The sequence below is a fragment of the Poecilia latipinna genome, unplaced genomic scaffold, assembly GCF_001443285.1.
Source record: "Poecilia latipinna isolate Pla-1442-1.1 unplaced genomic scaffold, P_latipinna-1.0 Scaffold1697, whole genome shotgun sequence".
Taxonomy (NCBI): Eukaryota; Metazoa; Chordata; class Actinopteri; order Cyprinodontiformes; family Poeciliidae; genus Poecilia; species Poecilia latipinna.
This window is the reverse complement of record NW_015114313.1, coordinates 91,398-109,777: the sequence shown is the minus strand read 5'-3', so window position 1 is coordinate 109,777 and position 18,380 is coordinate 91,398. Positions and strand designations below refer to the sequence as shown.

At 39.2% G+C, this 18,380-nt stretch overlaps 3 protein-coding genes across 5 annotated transcripts; all 3 read left to right on the top strand.

Moving 5' to 3' along the window:
• Positions 1-85: 85 nt before the first annotated feature.
• prc1b (protein regulator of cytokinesis 1b) lies at positions 86-9,642 on the top strand. Of its 3 annotated transcripts, none has more exons than XM_015060257.1 (14): positions 86-377; positions 619-751; positions 1,301-1,423; positions 1,593-1,826; positions 3,428-3,598; positions 3,689-3,838; positions 4,510-4,657; positions 4,729-4,865; positions 5,410-5,505; positions 5,587-5,733; positions 5,811-5,921; positions 5,991-6,104; positions 7,134-7,236; positions 8,767-9,642. In XM_015060257.1, the coding sequence occupies exons 1-14, from the start codon at positions 367-369 to the stop codon at positions 8,850-8,852; spliced, it is 1,764 nt and encodes a 587-aa protein (XP_014915743.1). In that variant the 5' UTR covers positions 86-366; the 3' UTR covers positions 8,853-9,642. The 3 variants fall into 3 exon arrangements, with proteins under 3 accessions (XP_014915743.1, XP_014915742.1, XP_014915741.1); XM_015060256.1 differs by having other exon boundaries at positions 7,134-7,304; XM_015060255.1 differs by lacking the exon at positions 8,767-9,642 and adding an exon at positions 7,855-8,704 and having other exon boundaries at positions 7,134-7,304.
• Positions 9,643-10,723: 1,081 nt separating this feature from the next.
• ptpmt1 (protein tyrosine phosphatase mitochondrial 1) lies at positions 10,724-12,954 on the top strand. Its single transcript, XM_015060266.1, has 4 exons — positions 10,724-10,993; positions 11,143-11,223; positions 11,392-11,583; positions 12,500-12,954. The coding sequence occupies exons 1-4, from the start codon at positions 10,847-10,849 to the stop codon at positions 12,626-12,628; spliced, it is 549 nt and encodes a 182-aa protein (XP_014915752.1). The 5' UTR covers positions 10,724-10,846; the 3' UTR covers positions 12,629-12,954.
• An 814-nt stretch (positions 12,955-13,768) lies between these two features.
• On the top strand, positions 13,769-17,411 carry ndufs3 (NADH:ubiquinone oxidoreductase core subunit S3). Its single transcript, XM_015060265.1, has 7 exons — positions 13,769-13,879; positions 14,157-14,222; positions 14,842-14,939; positions 15,061-15,210; positions 16,744-16,869; positions 16,947-17,066; positions 17,142-17,411. The coding sequence occupies exons 1-7, from the start codon at positions 13,825-13,827 to the stop codon at positions 17,307-17,309; spliced, it is 783 nt and encodes a 260-aa protein (XP_014915751.1). The 5' UTR covers positions 13,769-13,824; the 3' UTR covers positions 17,310-17,411.
• Positions 17,412-18,380: the final 969 nt, after the last annotated feature.

Below are 18,380 nucleotides of genomic sequence, written 5' to 3'. Positions count from 1 at the left end.
TTAATTTTCTTTAATATTAACCACATTTATAGCCGTTTCGATCAGATGTATTTTAATCTCTAATTGAATAACACGACACACCCACTATGGAAGTAGTGTATGTGTGGTTTTAACGTGGGAGTAAGCAAAAAGCGGTTGGAGTATGGGCGGTGAACAGAAGGCGCTTCCGGCGGTTCGTTCCGGTTTGCTATATTAAGCGCCCCCATAGCAAGAGCCAATCAGAAAGCAGAAACCTGTGGAACGCGTATTTTGAATTGCTGTAACAAACGGACTGAGGTGAAATCAGCCAGAGCGGAGATCTTCGGCGTCTTGTTTTTTCGAATGAAAGCATTTTTATAAACTTTTCTGAAGCTGTGGGGTTTAACAATGAGGAAGAGGTAAGATTGAAGCTTTACATTTCAGTGTTTAGGCGTTTATTCTGACGATAAAATGAAGTTTCGGCGAAGAGTTGTACAAGTTAGCCAACAGCCAATCTGGAGTTAGGATAACGTTAAATCCAGAATCTCCAGTTTTGACTTTGCCAGGTTTTTTTTTTAGCCTTCTTGCTATCTAGGGCTCATATTTAAATGATTATTTACCATTTACGGAGCTCATTGTTGTATTTTCTGGCTGCCGTAGTGAGGTGCTCGCAGCAGAGGCTGTGTCGTGTCTGAATAAGTCGCTGTGCCACCTGAAGGACATTTGGGAGGAGATCGGCATCCCGGAGGACCAGAGACTGCAGAGGACTAATGTTGTCAAAAACCACATTAGGGTGAGGAAACTCCTGCTAAAATATCATTAAGAAACTAAAACTGATGGATCAGCAGACTGCAGTGTAGCATTTCATTTCTGGGTAGAAATCTGTGTATCCTTTGTTTAGTGGATTAGCTAAACACTTTTTTTCAAATGTTTGAAAAAGACAATTTTTAGGTTTGATAAATATCTACAATAGGAAATCTATTTTCATTCTTGAAATCTCTTTAAATGTTTGGATGAATGACAATGAATAACATTCTTTTCCCACAAAAGAAACAAATCTAGTCTATTTTGGCCACAACGTTTGGACACCGCTGATGTAAATAATAAAACACATTGTGGTTATTATTGTGTGTTTAATGTCCAAAATGTTATAAACGTGCAGAAATGTTTGTCAGACAAAGCTGCAATTTTAAATAAATGCAAATGTTCAGCATGTTCAAGAAGAGGTTACACTGTCAGGTTTTTAAAAAATGCCAGAATTTCTGCTGGTCAAAATGGTTTTTAATCACGTCTGCATGTCCACTGAAGCCATCTGCTGGTTTCCCTGTGATTTGTCCTGCAGAATCTACTGGAGATGATGGTGAAAGAGGAGGAATCACTGAAGAAAAGACTCCTAAGCAGCATCCAGACCTGCAGGACAGAGATGGAGAAACTCTGCTTAGAGCTCCAGATTCCTGTTTTTGAGGTAAAATCGTCTTTTTGGCTGATGACTGGAATGACTGAGTGGATCAAAACTTTGGACACGTAAGAAGAAAATCCACTGCGTGTCTAGTTTTTGCAGATCTACGCCTCTTGGTGCTGTTTTGTTAGTAGTGAAAGTGTCTTTATTAACCTTCCAGTCCTTTTCTGTGCAGGAGGAAGACGGTATTAGCATGCTGCAGCAGGAGAAGAACATCCGGACTGAGGTGGAGGCTCTGATGACGGAGCGGAACCGGCGGATGCAGCAGCTGAAAGCTCTGCTGGATCAGGACCAGGACCTGTGCGACGTTCTGTGCTCCATGCCGTACGGCGTTGCTGCGGATTGCGTTCCCTCGCTGGAGCAGCTGGAGAACTTCCAGCAGCACATCACCCAGCAGAACGAAGAGAAGGTGGGAAATGTAGCTGTTTTACCACTAACAGGAAGCCGGCTTCTCTGAACCGCTCCGGTTCTCAGGTCAGGCTGTGGATTTTTTTTTTTATTTTTATCATCACTACATCCTGGCCAGTAGCAGATCTGACCTGCCTCTAAATGACAAAACATGTTAGGACATCTTAAAACAGTTTTTAAAATTCATCAATGTTTTAGTAACTAAAAACTGTAGACATGGTAAATGTCAGCTTAAAGTTTTGGGGCAGAACTTGGACCCAACCGTTGGCTTGTTGTTGATGGTTTCTGCTTAAAGAGGAAAATATTTTTCTTTAACAAAAAGCCGAGAAGTGGAATTTCAGGTAAAACCTGCTTTTACATGCTGGAAAACATTAATATACAGTTTTAAAATACTTTTTTTTGTCTTTAAAGATATTACTGGACTTGATTTACATCACTTTCTAGGTAATGAAGATTGTTGCCCATTCATTTTTTTTTTTCTCTGCACTGAACACCAGAATTACGGCATTTTATACATTTAATTAAATTTTTCTTATTAAATGTTTACCAAAAGAAAACCCATAATGACTAAAATAGACATTTGAAATGTATAAAATATGAATAATTTGACAGTAAAGTTCAGTATTTTTCAGGCAACATCAGTTTCTGTTTGGTTCTCATGAGCTGCACGTTGCATCACATCACAATCATCATGGCGGTACTGAAGTGCAAGAGAGATTCTATACAATATTTAAAAAGATTTTTATATTTGAATTTTCAGGCATTTGTACTCAGCATGATATTAATATGTTACAACAGATATGGTGTAATAAGAGTTCCTGTGCAGAATTGGCTTTTATTGTTTTCCATATCTGGAGAACTATGGGAAATATTTCCAGACATTTTTCCTTTCAGTTTGTAAAGAGTGAATATCTAGTAATGTTTCATATATGCAGTGGTTTTTAAATTGATTCATGTCCCTGAATCAAATGACAGGAGTCAGAATCACAGGAGGCTTTTAGCTTCCTCTGGTTTCTGGGCAGCATTAAGTTCAGACAGAGCTGGACCTGAACTGGGTCTAAAAAGTCAAACATTTATTACTGTGCAAATAAAACAAACCGTGTTTCTAAAGATCCAGCTCCATTCTGGTGGTGCGATGCTGCTGCACTACAGTCTGAAAACTGGAAGTCAAAATGTGCCGACAGATGATAACTCAGGTTCATTTTGTCCACAAGCAGCTGGAATAATCTGAAAACTGCAAGAAAGAGCTCAGTGTGATTTTTTTTTTTTTTAAATAAAAAATGTGCAGGAATCCTGTTTGCATCTTTCAAACAGGGTTATAAAAAAATGCTTGTTACAGCCAGGATGTCTGTCTGGAGACACTGAAACAGAAAACCTTTCATTGTGTAAATGAAATGATGTACAACCACATTTGTCTCACATAACATCTCATTTAACCTTTTATTAAAACGTTAACTGAAAACTAAAATAGATGAGCTCAAATTGTCCACGTTGCGCCATTCAGCGTGGTGATGGCTGATGGGTAAAATCTGTTTCTCTGTGAATAACGGTTGTGATTTGAGTGAGCCGTACCGTGACGCTGTGGCTCTGTCCTCCTGAAAGGCGAGGAGATACTCCGAGTTCACGGAGCTGAAGAAGCAGATCATTCTGCTCATGGAGGAGCTGGACCACTTCCCAGAGACCAGCTTCGAGAAAGACGTCGTCTCAGAGGATGAGGACGCCTTCTGCCTGTCCAGGGACAACATCACATCTCTGAAGCTGCTCCTGTGTCAGGCAAGAGCACAAAGTGGAACTTAACGTTTTACTTAAAGCTTGTAAAGGGTCAGGCTGGGTTTACTGGATTCCTCCATGTTGATGCTGCAGCTGGAGGAGCGGAAGGTGGAGAACGAGGCGATCTGCGAGAGCCACAGAGAGAAGATCCAGCAGCTGTGGGACCGGCTGCAGGTTCCCCAGGAGGAGAGGGAGCTTCTGAACGAGCACATGGTGGCGTCCAGGAGGAGGAACCTGGAGGCGGTGAGATGACCTGCTCTCATCCTGTGCTATCATTAAAGGGGCAGGATCACGTAAAATCAAAGTCCTTTAAGCTTTATATCACGTTATGCTATTCCTTCATTAGACATACCTGGAGTTTTTCCTTGATTCTTTTATGCATGTTTGAGAAATCCCTTCATTTCCATGGCAACCATTCAGCTGTGCAAAACGCCTGGGTGGACTTAGCCCCGCCTTCGAGGCGCAGCTCCTCCTCAGAGCTGCAGTTTCTAAGCCTCCACCTCACAGAGCAGGACTCCCTCACTCAGCTCCATCAGACTAGCTGGCAGCAGTTAGCAAACACCTGGTGGAGCAGCTGAGCTCATTATTGGAGCTACTTCTCAGTCAAACTCAGCTAAAATCTCCAAAGGGTTAATAGAGGAGCCATGCTGTGATGACTTTCTGAAGGTGGAGTTTTTAAAGAGACAGCGGCCCAATTTCAAGGTGTTAAATTATGAAGTCAAGTTTCTTTAGTCATATTTCATATATTCAGCATTTTTATAACAACTGAAGGTAACATAGTGACCTGATTGTGCTATGAAATGGCACTATGTGGCTGGAAATACAAAATACTGCGTCTTTAACTGTGAATATCAGAACCACATGTTTAGTTTTTCTTTCCATTTATTTTACTTTTTATTTATTTTTTTCTGCAGTTACAAACAGAAGTGCATCGCTTGGAGGAGCTTCAGCTAAACAACATCCGAAACGTGACAGAAGCCATTCGGTCAGAGATCGCCGTGTTTTGGGAAAAGTGTTTTTTCAGCATTGACCAACGACAGGATTTTGCACCATATTTTAGTGGTAAGTTCTGCTGTTGGAATGACATCATCTTGTTTCATTTTCCCTGACTCATGCTGCATTTATGTGTTTAGAGGATTTTAATGAGGAGCTGTTGGCTCTGCATGATGCTGAGATTCAGCGCCTGAAGCAACATTATGAGGATCACAAAGAACTCTTCGAGGGGGTCCAGAAGTGGGAAGAAAGTTGGAGGCTGTACTTGGACCTTGAAGTAAGTTTGAAAAAGGAATCTTCAAGTTTTTATCTGATTTCTATTGTTGAGAACAGAGTTTACAGATCAGTAAAGTCAGTTTTATTTTTGCCAGTATTATTAAAAAAAACATAATTTGCTAGCATTATTGTACAGCATTGTCGTAGCATAGCTCAGAATAATGTAGCATAGCATTAGCTAGCATCAAAATACAGCGTTATAGAATAAAGGTTTAGCATATCAGGGTGGCATCATAATGGCGAACACAGCTTAGCTCAGAATAGCTTAGCATTATTATAGTAGCAAACATAGCATAGTGAAACATCAAAATAAGTGTAGCTCAGAATAACGGTGCTTCTCCTAGCATCATATAACAACAACAAAGGTAGCATAACTCAGAATGGCATACCGTAGCATTACATAACATAATTTGCTAACATGATAGTAGCAAACACAGAATAGCTCTTAATAGCGTAGCATTACCTAGGATATATTTATGCACAGCTTCCATCTCACAATGCTACACAGCCAACATCTACACTGTGGATTTCTCTGTCATTTGTAGAAGAAAGCCACAGATCCAACACGGTTCGCTAACAGAGGAGGAAATCTTCTTAAAGAGGAGAAACAAAGGTCAGAGCTTCAGAAAAACCTCCCAAAGGTAAGAAATGACATCAGGAATTATGTGAAATATGTGAAATCTGGCAACCATTAATGCAGTGGTGTGTGTTTGTGTTTCAAGCTGGAAAAGAAACTGAAAGCCCAGATAGATGCGTGGGAGGACGAGCAGGGCCGGGAGTTCCTGGTGAACGGTCAGATGTTCCTGCAGTATGTGGCAGAGCAGTGGGAGCTGCACCGGATCGAGAAGGAAAAGGAGAAACTCGAGAGGGTGAGGAAGGTTTGACTTGAGCTTTGGTACAAGTTTAAGAAGTGTGTTAACTCTTCCTGCTGATGAAACCCTTCCAGCAACTGAAGAAGAGCAAACAGACGGAGGAGGACATGCTGTACGGAACCGCAGTCCGAACCCCAGCCAAGCGACGGTTCCTGGGCACCACAACACCCAATAAGTCCAGAAAGGTTAGAACCCCACCTCTTTACAACCTGAAACCCGATCAGCACTAACAGCCGTCCGTCTCCCTCTGCCAGCTGAATGCCACCTCCAGCATGTCCAGCGGGGCCTCCAACAGCACCATGCGCTCCGTTCACTGCGGGACCGTCTGTCGCTCGCCCGTGCCTCGCCTCCTTCTCTCCGCTAACAAGGTCAGGCTAACGCATCAGCTGCATGTTAATCTGCCAGCTTCGCTCTGCTTTAGGACAAAGACACAGATCTGTCACTATACTATTAAATATTTTAATCTGACTTCTGATGAGAATAAATTAACAAGCTTATAGAATTTGAATGTTTTTTGTTGCTTTTCTTTTGTAACAATTATCCATCTGCTCTGTTACTGTAAAAAATGTAAATCGTATCAAGTATTTGTGGTCTAGTCTCTAGTGCAAATATCTTAATTTTGTCTTTTTTTTTTTAAGCGTACTAACTTACAAGTAACTTTTCTGCAACATATAAAAGCTTGATTTTAAAAGTAAACAATTTCTTAATATTGATTAAAAAAGTACAAGTTCCTCTGGCACATTATTTCACTTACAACACAGGAAAATGTTTTCCTGTAAGTGAAATAATCTGCTGGTGAAACTAGAACTTTTTCATCAATATTAAGGAATTATTGAATAAAACAAGCTCCATATCTTGCTGAAAAGTTAGTTCTAAGTCAGTTATGTCTTATTTCAAGTGTACTAAGATATTTGCACTAGAAACTAGTTCAAACTTGGTAAAAAATAGTTTTCAGCAGGGTGTACATATCTGAATTAGTAAAAATTAAGTCCTTTTTATTTGATTTGCATCATTTTTCTTTAATTGGCCACATTACAACTTAATTTGGTTTTGAGCTTCATGGTCAGATTTAGTTTAACTTTAGGTCCACTTCCTTGGTTTAAACCTTAGTTTTAGATCTAAATGGGTCATAACAAAGAGATGTATATAAAAAGAAAAATGGTTTTAAAGTTCACGAATTGCACTTCAGAGAATCTGTTGTGATTTGCAGAATCTTATTGTTGGTTTTGAAATGATTTTAATTTCAAAACCAACTTGAAATTATTTATGCTTCATATAGAGGACAAAACCCCAAAGGTTTCTTAGGTCAACATTTCATCCAGAATGAGACAAACCAAAGTTTGTTTCTGTGAAAGTGCAGCGTTTAGGAACTCTGTAACTCGATCTGTCGTCTCCAGACTCCAGCGGCTCGGACGCCGGGCGGCGGAAAGCCCCCCCACCCCAGGACTCAGGACTGCAACAAGGAGAACGAGGCCCAGGGCAAGGCGACCCCCGTGAGTGGTGCGTTGCAGACCCCACAGCGTAACTTCAGCATGGCTTCTGTAGCCAGCACATACTCAGAGTTTGTGGTAAATTAAACTTTTCTCTCTAACATATCTTCTCCCTCTGTTTCTTCATTTGCCTCGCTGCAGTTTTCTTTAGTTTGTTGGGAGAAGTGGTGATTAATGATGTTAAACTTGGTCAACACTGAATCAGTTCAGTCTGTTGGGGATCCTGAAACCTCTCACTAATCCCTGTTTAACTGCATGCTTCAGATTAAAACAAATCTCCTCCCTGCTTGTGATTCAGGCCCTGAAAGAAGCAGGAAAAGTTTAACTTTGGGTGAAGCACAAACATTATAAATGTGAATTAGCAGGAACTGATGCAAAATGATGTAATTATGTAATTCAGTTTATTTTATAGCTCTAGTTCACAACATATATCGTCTTAAAGCTCTCTACAGAATGATGTTGTTTCAGTTCGATCTTGCATACATTCCAATTGATCCCAGTTATCAAATAGAACATTTAATGAAGCTTATTATTTAAACTAGTTTAAAAAGTTTTTAAAGAAACCAGCAGATTGGACCAGCATGTAGCAACCGTAAAAAAAAAACTGGTATCGTTGTTGACTTTGCAGCAGCAATCCTTCATACTGAGCATGCATATAGCGACAGTGGAGAGGAAAAAATCTCCTTTAACAGGAAGAAACTTCCAGCAGAACCAGAACCTGAATCAGTACAAGCAGCCATTTGCCAAAACCAGCTGGAGGTTTGAGAAGACAGAGCAGATTCACCAAAACCAGATGAACTGATGCAGGATTCCTTTTTATATTGATGAAAAATAAAACATTTATAACAGGAGTATCAACATTATCTCAGCAGAACCCCAGACTAGATGTAGCTTCTTTGGAGAGAAAATAACTGAGTTTAAATGACAGCTAATGATGCAAATTGGAGAGTAGTAGGAGAAAGTAGCAGTGATGCAGAGCGGTCAGTGTGTCCTCCAGCAGTCAAAGCTTATAGCAGCATAACTACACAGAGAGAGCAGGATAACAAAACATAATTCAGTTTGATGTGAATCAGTTCAAATAGTGACTTCAAGAGAATTTAAAGGGGCAGTATCAGGTAAAATCAGCGTTTTGCGTTTTATATCATGTTATTCCCTCTTTAAAACCATACCCCTTCGCTTCCCCACTCAGCTCCTCCAGACTAGCGGCAGCAACAATTAGCAAACACCTGGTGCAACTGCTGAGCTCATCATAGTCGTGAAACTGTTAAAGGGTTCATGGAGAAAGGCTGTTGTGATGACTTCCTGAAGGAGGAGTTTCAGAAAGAGCAGGAGCTTCTTAAAGAGACAGAGGCCCAATTTCAGGGTGTTAAATTACTAAGTCAAATTTTTTTTAATGCATGTTTCATAACAACTGGAGGTAACCGTTATTTGAATGGTTCTGTGAGTCCTGCCCCTTCAAATGGTTTTTGAGCAGCAGTTAGATGTTTTCTGACGGCTGTCTTCACTCTGACGTTCTCACGCCTGCTGCTGTTTTCCACAGCGAGATCTGTCCAAGGCCTCCAACCCCAAGATCCAGCACGACATCCTGAACTCCACCACCATCAACCACTGACTCTCCCGCTCTGAGGGTCACAAAATTCAAATAAAAACCAAACCTGCTCCGGGACGGAGGAGGGTCACTACTGTTCACTGCTTTTAGCTTTTATGGATAAATGAAGGTATTTATATTCAGTGTAAAGTGAGGGAGGAAGATGATGTTGTGAACTGAAGGTGCTGTCCATTCCAAATGAAAATATAAATGAACACTACCTTTGTTCTTGGATGTCTACGGCAGTATATTAGGGCACATGTAGATGGGGAGGAAAAAAGTAAATTTTCTGTCAAAAACTCAGAAATTTTCTAGAAAAAAATATGGAAATTTCTGAGTTTTTTTTGTTGTCAATTTTCTGAGATTTAATCTCAAAATCCGACTTTCATTCTAGCACATTTTCAACTTTCCCAACTCAGAAATTTTTTTTTCTGGAAAATGTTTGTGTCATTGTAGATGTCTGCCAGTTATTCAGATGTATAAAGTATTTTCTATTATAAACTGCTCAATTCTTCATATTATTTAGATGAACTAGCATTAAGCTTTCTGATGTTATGCAGACAGGGGTTACAGTCTAAATGTATTATAAATGCGGTGCACTTTTTGTTGAATGTGTTGCAATTTGTATAATTTTGTGCTCACACTGTTCTTTTTTTCTCCAAATCAGTTTTTGTAATTGTGTGCATTTATGTGTGTACCTACTCTTTCCTGATGATTTTAGGCCATTAAGGCTGTTGATGCAGCACAGAAATAACTCATGGCTTCAGTATCATGGCTGATTTGGAAAAAGTTTGTCAAAATATAATAAATGCTTTTTTCAATAAATTACTGGATGTCAGTTTTGTAGATTTGTGAACTGAATCATCAAACCTCCCACTGGTTCTGTCAGGAGGAACGAGCCAAAACCCGAGCTAAGAAACCGTCAGGTCAGACTCTTGTCCATAAATAAAGAGGAAACGGTGTTACCTCAGCTGTGACTTCACAAATAAAGCCAACACTGTAGGACCAGCAAATCGCTTCATATTTAAATTCTGTGGGTTCGCTTAAAAATATTTTTTTTTCCTGCTTGAACATTTTTCTGGCTTTTCGGAAATAGAAATAACTGATCGAAAACAGACAGCTTAGTCTGATTTATTGCCGGAACAGTTTTTCTTTTGTAGCGTTTGTAAATTTAACTGTAGGTTTGGACTTTTATGTAAATGTGCATTAATCTAAGTTATTCCACTTTAGCTGTAGATGTATGTTAAGGGTCGTCCCCTTGAACCTTAAGTCTTTTCAGTTTATAGCACAGGTTTAAAACCAGAGGCCTGGGTGTGAAATCTGGCCCACCAAAAGCAAAAGAAAAGATGAATGCAATACAAACTGCTAAATCAAATATTAACTGAATTATTTAGTTCAGAGATGTTTAAACGTTAAACATGTCTGAACATGGTCATGGTCTGAAAGTAGTTTCAGACCATGAACATTACATTGTTCTTAAATTTATTAAAAGTGCAAAAAACAATTTTGCACCTTATTTTTGCTTTACTTGCTCAAAATTAAAAACATTTAATCAGAGAAAAAGTTTTTAGACGTTTTTATTGCCGAAATTGGAATGTAAAAATTGTCTTGCATGTCTGCCCAGTTGAATTAAAAATAGTTCTTTATCTGAATTTCTTTTTTGTATTTTCCGTAAAAAGAACAGGATATAGGTCAGATTTTCTTTTAAAACTCTTGCTTTATTCACCCAAGTCTGTTTTTAAGCAAAAGTAACTAAATAATTGTGATCGTATTTTTTATAGATCAAAAATATGAAAAAGCTGAAGTTAGTTTTCAATCTCTTTCTTTATTTTTCTTTATTTATTTTTCTAAGTCATCTGGGTTTATTTTAAAAGGGTTGACTCCGGAAGTTGAACGCCGGAGGGTTACCGGAAATAAACACGCAGCGGTGTAACACACCATGTGTCCGGGCTGTAGTTCTAAAACTTTCATGGTGTAGTAATGCAGAGTTGACCGTGTTTAGAAGCAGTTGGTCGTTCTTCAGAGCTCCACCATGTCCGGAGCGTTAGCCAGGCTGCTCTTCTACCCGACTCTGGCCTACAATGTTCTCATGGAGAAGGTTTCCTCCAGGAGGTGGTTCGACCGGGTCGACGAGACGGTCATTCTGGGGGCGCTGCCGTTCAGGTCCATGACCAAACAGGTCAGAACACCGATGAGCAAAACTTAAAAAAAAAAAAAAGTAGCTACATACATTCAATAGCAAACTCATATTTACAGATTAATTACACACAGATTTTTATTTGAGCAGATAATTATGAACTCTTGCTTGTTGTTTGTGTTGTGTTGCAGCTGGTGGAGACAGAAAATGTCCGGGGAGTTGTCACCATGAATGAAACGTATGAAACCAAATATTTCTGCAACTCGGCCGAGGTGAGTGGGATCCGTTAGTGAAAGATTAAAGCATGTTACTAAAAACATTTCTGTGCTGTGCTTTAAAAATAAGAGCCCTGGATCAGCCTGAGAACTGACTTCTGTATTTAAGGTAAAAATGTTTCAGACGTGAGGCGCGGAGTGTAAGGATCTGATGTTTGGGAGCAGGAGTGGCGACATGCAGGCGTGGAGCAGCTGAGGCTGAGCACCGTGGACCTGACCGGAGTCCCCAGCCTGCAGAACCTCCATCAGGGGGTGGAGTTCGCCCTGCAGCACAGGCTGCAGGGGACCAGCGTCTACGTCCACTGCAAGGCAGGCCGTTCCCGCAGCGCCACGCTGGTGGCTGCGTACCTCATCCGGGTCAGTACGAAACATCAGAGAAATATTGTTAAATTTAACTCTAGATGGCAGAAGCAGGAAAATACAAACCTATAATACAAACATTACGAAACAGCCTCCTTCCCAGTCTGAAGGGCAGTTTGTGTTTGAATAATATGGCTAGGTATTTGAATGAAGACAATATAACTAGTTTTGGTTCTGTTAAAGGTGACCCTTTGTGCTTCTCTAAACAGGTTAGGATTGATCTATCTGCTATGCAAAACATGTTCATTACATTTTTTGCATAAAAACCATTCTTAGATGACAAGATTTTAGTCTGTTCAGTTCTGATGTCGAACTCCTTTCAGAATGAGGTGTTTTAGGGCATCTGCCACTTTAAATCCAAATTTAAATGAAAATGGATGCAAACAGATGCACAATTATACAAACGTACATCTTTGAAAAGCATTAGTAAAGCCTCCTGCATGACAAACAAGAATGCAGAAAGTGGTTTCTGGATGGTAGGTCAGCAACAAACACTTGTCTATTCCAGCAGCCATTGTACAGCAGATACAACGGTAAAACCAGCTGATCAAATGTGCTAAGGTTTTTGGCACAGCTCATTTTCCAGACACCAAATGTATATATATGTATATATATATATACATACATATATATATATATATATATATATATATAATTTTTTTTTTTTGTAGAGGTGCTGTTTTTAGAAGAATTTAGAATTTTACATAATGGGTCTCCTTTAAGCAGAAATATGATGTTGCATATACAAATATGACTGCATTCATTCCTGTAGTTCATATATTTCTCCCCATCAAGTCAGGAGAGTTTCTTTCAGCTTGTGGTCTCAGGATGCAGCCAGAATAAAAATATTTCAGACATTTTTTGTTTCACTGTTTATTTTGGTAAACATCTGAGGTGTTTTTTCTCCTGACAGCTCCACAGCTGGACTCCAGAGGAAGCCTGTCAGCGGCTGGCGTCCATCAGGCCGCACATCCTGGTGCGCTCGGCTCAACTGGAGATGCTCAGGAAATACTACCAGGATGTGTGTGGAGCTTCCAGCTGAGAGACCGGCCTGACGGCGGGTCAAACATTCACATTCAGGATGAAAACTGGACTGAGAGAAGGTGTTGCTGTTGTTTTCACACAATCTGAAAGTTCTCCATTTTCACCTGTTTTTGTATTTGCTGTAAAGTCAGATTTTTGTGTGTTTTACGTGGAAATTGTTTGTTTTTGCAATTAAAATTACAATTCTGTTTTGTGACTCATTTGCTTTTTACTTTCAACTGAAAAGTGGAACAATACTATGGAAAATGGAATTAGTAATTTACTACAACAGGTATTTTACACCCTTGAAAAGTTTTATTTTATCATTATATTTGTTAAAAGATTGAAAAATAAAGCAGATGAAGGTTAATAAATATTTGTAACAAAAGTACTGACCTGTTTTTTGTTGTCTTCATTTAATGCTTTACTTGGAAAATTGACCAGTCAGAATGTTTTTAAAATGCATATTCAAACCACAATATTCCTTAAAATGAGCACATTGAGTTAATCAGACCCCACATTTTCATTATCCTGTCTGAGAGCAGATTCAAGGTTTAAACAACTCGCATAACTAGTTGATTTGTTCTGAAACTGTTGGATGACAGTAATTTAATATTTTTTCCTGATTAACTATAAGAACATTATTTACAGTTTTGCACCTAAGCATTTTGTTTAAAATGCAACCTTTAGTGGAATCAAGTACAACTCATTTCAAGCACTTAAGTTTGTTTTGAATCCAAAATTGGATGAAACATCTTGTACGTCTGTTTGTTCATTCAAAATGACGCCATAGTATTTGAACAATATTTTGTTTTTGTCCTTTAGGTCCATGTGTTTCTTATTTTTAGGTGACATTGTGAAAAAGGAAAAGCCATGGGCCCACCTTAAATTTCACATATATCCCATGTTGTTCAAGGAGCTTAACTAAATGAAGAATAAACATGTTTTAACTAAAAATGCAGCAGACACAAACCTACAGTTTATGTTGAAGTGAGACTTCTTGTTTGTGCAAAAGCTTTGCTGATTAATTTCTGGGATGGCTACTTCTTACTTTATTTGCGAAAAAAATATATTAAAGTTCTTCTGGCCTTAAGTAAAATTTCTGGTTAGCCACTTGTTTATGAATTGTAATTCACTTGCCTGCGTTTTCTCCTCCCGGCCTTTAGGGGGCGACTCAGAGTCTGTTTATCTAACGGGCAGCAGCAGAGTGTAAACATGGCGGCGTCGCTAGTAAGGTTTGTCCGTGGAGGTTTCGGACGGAGCTTTAATCGTAAGTTGACTTGAGAACTAATTTATGAACGGAGTCTGTGTGCTGTTGTAGTTTCCATCAGGCTGCATTATTTAATGTGTTAATTTGATTGCCAAGTTTTGTTTTTAATCGCTAAATCTCCGACTGACCTTCGATCTAGCTAACGCTATACCTAAACATATATTTGTAGGTTCGCTATTGTAACAGATCAGAGTGCTCAGACACATCAGTGGGGATGTATTTATCGGTTTTACGTGCCATCAGTGTTATAGTTTGATTTTCCCTGTTCTTCCTCCAGTTGCCCGGACTTCTTGTCTCCTGCCGCAGCAGATCAGAGCACAGAGCTCCACCACTGAGACCAGCCGTGAGTATCAACACTCAGAACATAACGATGCAGCGAGCAGACAAAACGCAAAGCCTTATTCTGCGATATTAAATCTTTGACTGAGACACACATTAAGCTTGATATTGGTTTATTTACTGGTACAGCATTTCCTACCTCTAAGTTCAGGTTAATAAATTCGTTTCGGATATTTTTTTTTAAAGTTTTTATTCAGTTCCAGTTCACACCTTCATACAACTTGTTGAATTTCAAGTGAACTAAGATATCTACATTAGAAACTAGACCAGAAATATTTGGTAAGATTTTGTGTTTTTTTTACAGTGAAACTGCAGGTTTGTATCTGGATATAAAATCTAAATAATTCCAATCTCAGAGAGTTTCAGGTTAAAATCCAGCAGTTTAGAGGCAGGTCAATAACTTTCCAGCAGATTTATTACCTCTGCTTCTGTTTGCTGCTGTCATCAGCCTCAGTTTAGTGATTTTTGCTTGGATGAATAAAAAACCTGACTGAGTTAAGCTTAGATGTCTCTAAGATTGAAACAAAAAGATGTTAAGATTAAGCTAACAATAAGTCAGCACAGATGTTTTGCTGTAACTTATCCAACAATAACCATAAAGTTTTTCTCCCCTGTGTGAGCAGCCACAGTCAGGCCTAAGGATGCCGTCACCCACAACCAGCTGGCGGCGTTTGGAGAATACGTGGCTGAAATGATGCCAAAATACATCCAGCAGGTTCAGGTCAGTCCAGGCTCATCACAGAGCTGCTTACAGACCACAGATTCACTCAGAACGCTCTGCAGGTTTCAAACTGATTCATAAAAATAATGAATGAAAATGGTTTTTTTTTTTTCTGCTTTAGGTGACGTGTTACAACGAGCTGGAGGTGATGATCCATCCGGACGGGGTCGTCCCGGTGCTGACCTTCCTCAAAGACCACACCAACGCTCAGTTCAGGAACATGATCGACCTCACCGCTGTGGACGTCCCGTCACGGCAGAACCGCTTCGAGGTAGCCGCTCACCCACACACACCTCACACCACAATATTCAGATTAACTTTATTTAATCTGAATGGAATGAAGGACATTACAGCAGGAAAGGCTTGGTGTGTGAGAATAAGAGACACGAGAAGAACAGGTGGACGGATACTTCTGGGCTCAGCAGGAAGCTAAAGAGTGGAGGCAGGTTGGATTGGTAGGAACCAGTTAGTGGTAATGAGTGACAGGGTGGCGGACGGAGAACTTGATGAGATCTGCTGTGATGTACGATTTGGAGACGGTTGCGCTGACTCAAAGTCATGAGGGAGGGCTGATGGGGTTGGGATTTTTATTGGCTGTGATCAAAACCGACCAAACAGTTCAGGTTAAACTGTTTGGAGATTTTAGCTACATTCAAACTTTATAATCAAAACTATATTATTGTTCTTGAATCATTTTTAAACCAGCTGGTGTTTTTACATATTTTTTTTCTTATGGATGTGATAAATATTTATTTTTATGATAAATGTTTACTGTAAATCACACTACTTTTATCTACACATTAAAATCTGTCATAAATCATGTGTTTTTATGCATTTTACTTGTATTTTTATCCCTTACTTCAACCTGCTGAGGGACTACAGATGAAAATTAAATAAATCTGACATTCATGTTTATTAATATGTTTTGTCTCTGAGCACACTCTCTACGTGTGACGTCATTGCGCCCTCTACTGCAATGAGGACACTTTCAGGTTGTTTGCAGTTCACACTGGAGATCACATACAAGTTGCAAATATTTGGAAATGTGAACAATCACCATCAAAAAAGAAAATTAGATTTCATAAAAAGTCAGAGCAGCATTAAGGCTAACAGTGAACAGAGCCACAAATAGAACTGGTTTGGACCTGAGCAGAGAAAGTATTGAATAAATGTTGGATGTGGATCTGCTGGGTAAGATGAAGACCTCAGATTGATCACCTGCTCCTGAACAGAACAGCCAAAGAAGAAGAAGAGACTAAACTGGCTGCTTCTTTATTTTAATAAGATTTTTCACGTGTTGTGGCTCTTCAATCGTTATTTTTAGTTTTAAACCTACAGCAGGTCTCACTGACACAAAATAAAAGTTTGACTGAAACTTTTTTATAAATAAATATGCAGGTTTTCTGTCATTTGATGTTGATTTCTGCAAAATTTAACAATATGACAACAAACATATTTGTTATGTAGAAAATCCAGTATGAATTATTCTTCATAGAGCTGGAAAATGACAGAAACAAATTAATAATTTCAGAAGAATTTGGTTTTCCTGTCAGGTTATATTTACCTGTGGAGAGATTCAGAGTTTTAGATATGTGAAGGTTTATTTACAGACTACAAGGTACTGAGAACAGCAGGAGTCTGTGAACTTTTTATGGTTTATTTAAACTAGTGTGTTTTTGTGCTCCTGTAATGATCTGAGCCTTCAGTTCTGGCGCGTCGTTAGGCAGAGGTTAACGATTCACATTAGAGACCCTGACATGGCTGCAGATCACTGGGTGTTTGACTAAATGTAGTTTTTTCACAGATCGTGTACAACCTGCTGTCTCTGCGCTACAACTCCCGTATTCGTGTGAAGACGTACACGGACGAGCTGACGCCGGTGGACTCCTCCGTCTCTGTCCACAAGGCCGCCAACTGGTACGAGAGGGAGGTGAGTCGCCGCGGCTTCGCTAACGCTGGAGCTCTGGAGGCGGGTCGGCGGCACTGACTGGGTCTGTGTGGGAACAGGTGTGGGACATGTACGGCGTGTTCTTTGCCAACCACCCCGACCTCAGGCGCATCCTGACCGACTACGGCTTCGAGGGTCACCCCTTCAGGAAGGACTTCCCTCTGTCCGGATACGTAGAGGTCAGTTCTGCCATCAGCACTGTAAAATAAATGAGTTAAGATGAGTTTAAGTAACTTTTCCGTTTCGCTCCACAGGTGCGCTACGACGACGAGCTGAAGCGGGTGGTGGCGGAGCCCGTGGAGCTGGCGCAGGAGTTCAGGAAGTTCGACCTGAACACGCCGTGGGAAGTGTTCCCGGCGTACCGGGAGCCCAAAGAGGCCCCGCCCAAGCTGGAGGCCCCGGCCCCCGAGGAAAAGAAGTGACGTCGCCTCTGTTCGCTCTAGTTTGATCAGTTTTCTGTTGGACGAACCCGTCTGGAATATTTATGTAAATAAAAGCTCCTATTGAAACCACCTGAACCTGTTTTTATGCTTCGAGTTGTTTTTGCTTCAGGCTCTACTGACAGCAGAGATGAAAAACTTTGGTTTTTATCTCTAGCTTATAAAAATGGTTTAGAAGAAATGTTTTTATTTCCTCTCCTTGGTGAAACTCAGCAGTGGATGTTTAATTTGTGTTTGGTTAGAAGTACATCCTTTAATTTTCACAAATGTGTATAAAATGTTATTTTTATATATATTTGAACTTTTTGACTTCAAGGGTGAAAGGATTATGATCATTGTCACAACTTTAATGATTATTAATCACAAAAATCAAACCCATGAGTTTGAATTTACTGTGAATTTTTTCAGATTTTTCCTCAAATTATAAACTCGAGCTCAACGACATTGTCAGTATTTTCCCCCTCAGATGTTTCACTTTTAGTATTGCTTTTACAAATAAATTAATTAGTTTTTTGTGACCCAAAAAGCATTTTAACATAAACAAAAATTAATTAAATAATATAAAATAAGTGATATTCACTGCCTTAAACCTGAATCAGGTTTAGATTCAGATTTAAATTCATACATTTCTCAAAGGAAACCAGCAGATTGAATCCTGTCGTCAGTTCTCCTGAGCTGCAGCTGTTTCCAGATTTAAAAGTCATTTAAGTAAAATAAATAGTAAAATAACTTTTATTTTACCAGGATAAAAACTATTTTTCAAGGAAGCAACAACAAGTAAACTAAATATCACTGTTTAGATGTACTAAATATAGAGCTGCAGTTTGGTGGCAGTCTAAATATATTTATATGTGAAAAGAAAAGCATTAAAGTTTAATGTTTCAGACATCATAATAGACATTTATTCAGTAAACTTCATTATTTGACCAGTTTTTCTATATTTGTCTTACATTTTCCATTGCATGCCCTAAAGTAGTAGTTCTTCTTCTTCTTCTTCTTAGTATTATTATTTATTATTATTATTATTATTATTATTATTATTATTATTATTAT

Excerpts from the sequence above, each read along its gene's own strand:
- prc1b (XM_015060255.1), top strand. Across the intron at positions 752-1,300 it reads TTGTCAAAAACCACATTAGG|AATCTACTGGAGATGATGGT; the intron begins GTGAGGAAACTC and ends TTTGTCCTGCAG. Across the intron at positions 4,658-4,728 it reads TTTTGCACCATATTTTAGTG|AGGATTTTAATGAGGAGCTG; the intron begins GTAAGTTCTGCT and ends TTATGTGTTTAG.
- ptpmt1 (XM_015060266.1), top strand. The coding sequence starts at position 10,847 with ATGTCCGGAGCGTTAGCCAGGCTGCTCTTCTACCCGACTCTGGCCTAC. Across the intron at positions 10,994-11,142 it reads TCAGGTCCATGACCAAACAG|CTGGTGGAGACAGAAAATGT; the intron begins GTCAGAACACCG and ends GTTGTGTTGCAG. Across the intron at positions 11,224-11,391 it reads ATTTCTGCAACTCGGCCGAG|GAGTGGCGACATGCAGGCGT; the intron begins GTGAGTGGGATC and ends GTTTGGGAGCAG.
- ndufs3 (XM_015060265.1), top strand. The coding sequence starts at position 13,825 with ATGGCGGCGTCGCTAGTAAGGTTTGTCCGTGGAGGTTTCGGACGGAGC. Across the intron at positions 13,880-14,156 it reads TTTCGGACGGAGCTTTAATC|TTGCCCGGACTTCTTGTCTC; the intron begins GTAAGTTGACTT and ends TTCTTCCTCCAG. Across the intron at positions 17,067-17,141 it reads CTCTGTCCGGATACGTAGAG|GTGCGCTACGACGACGAGCT; the intron begins GTCAGTTCTGCC and ends TTCGCTCCACAG.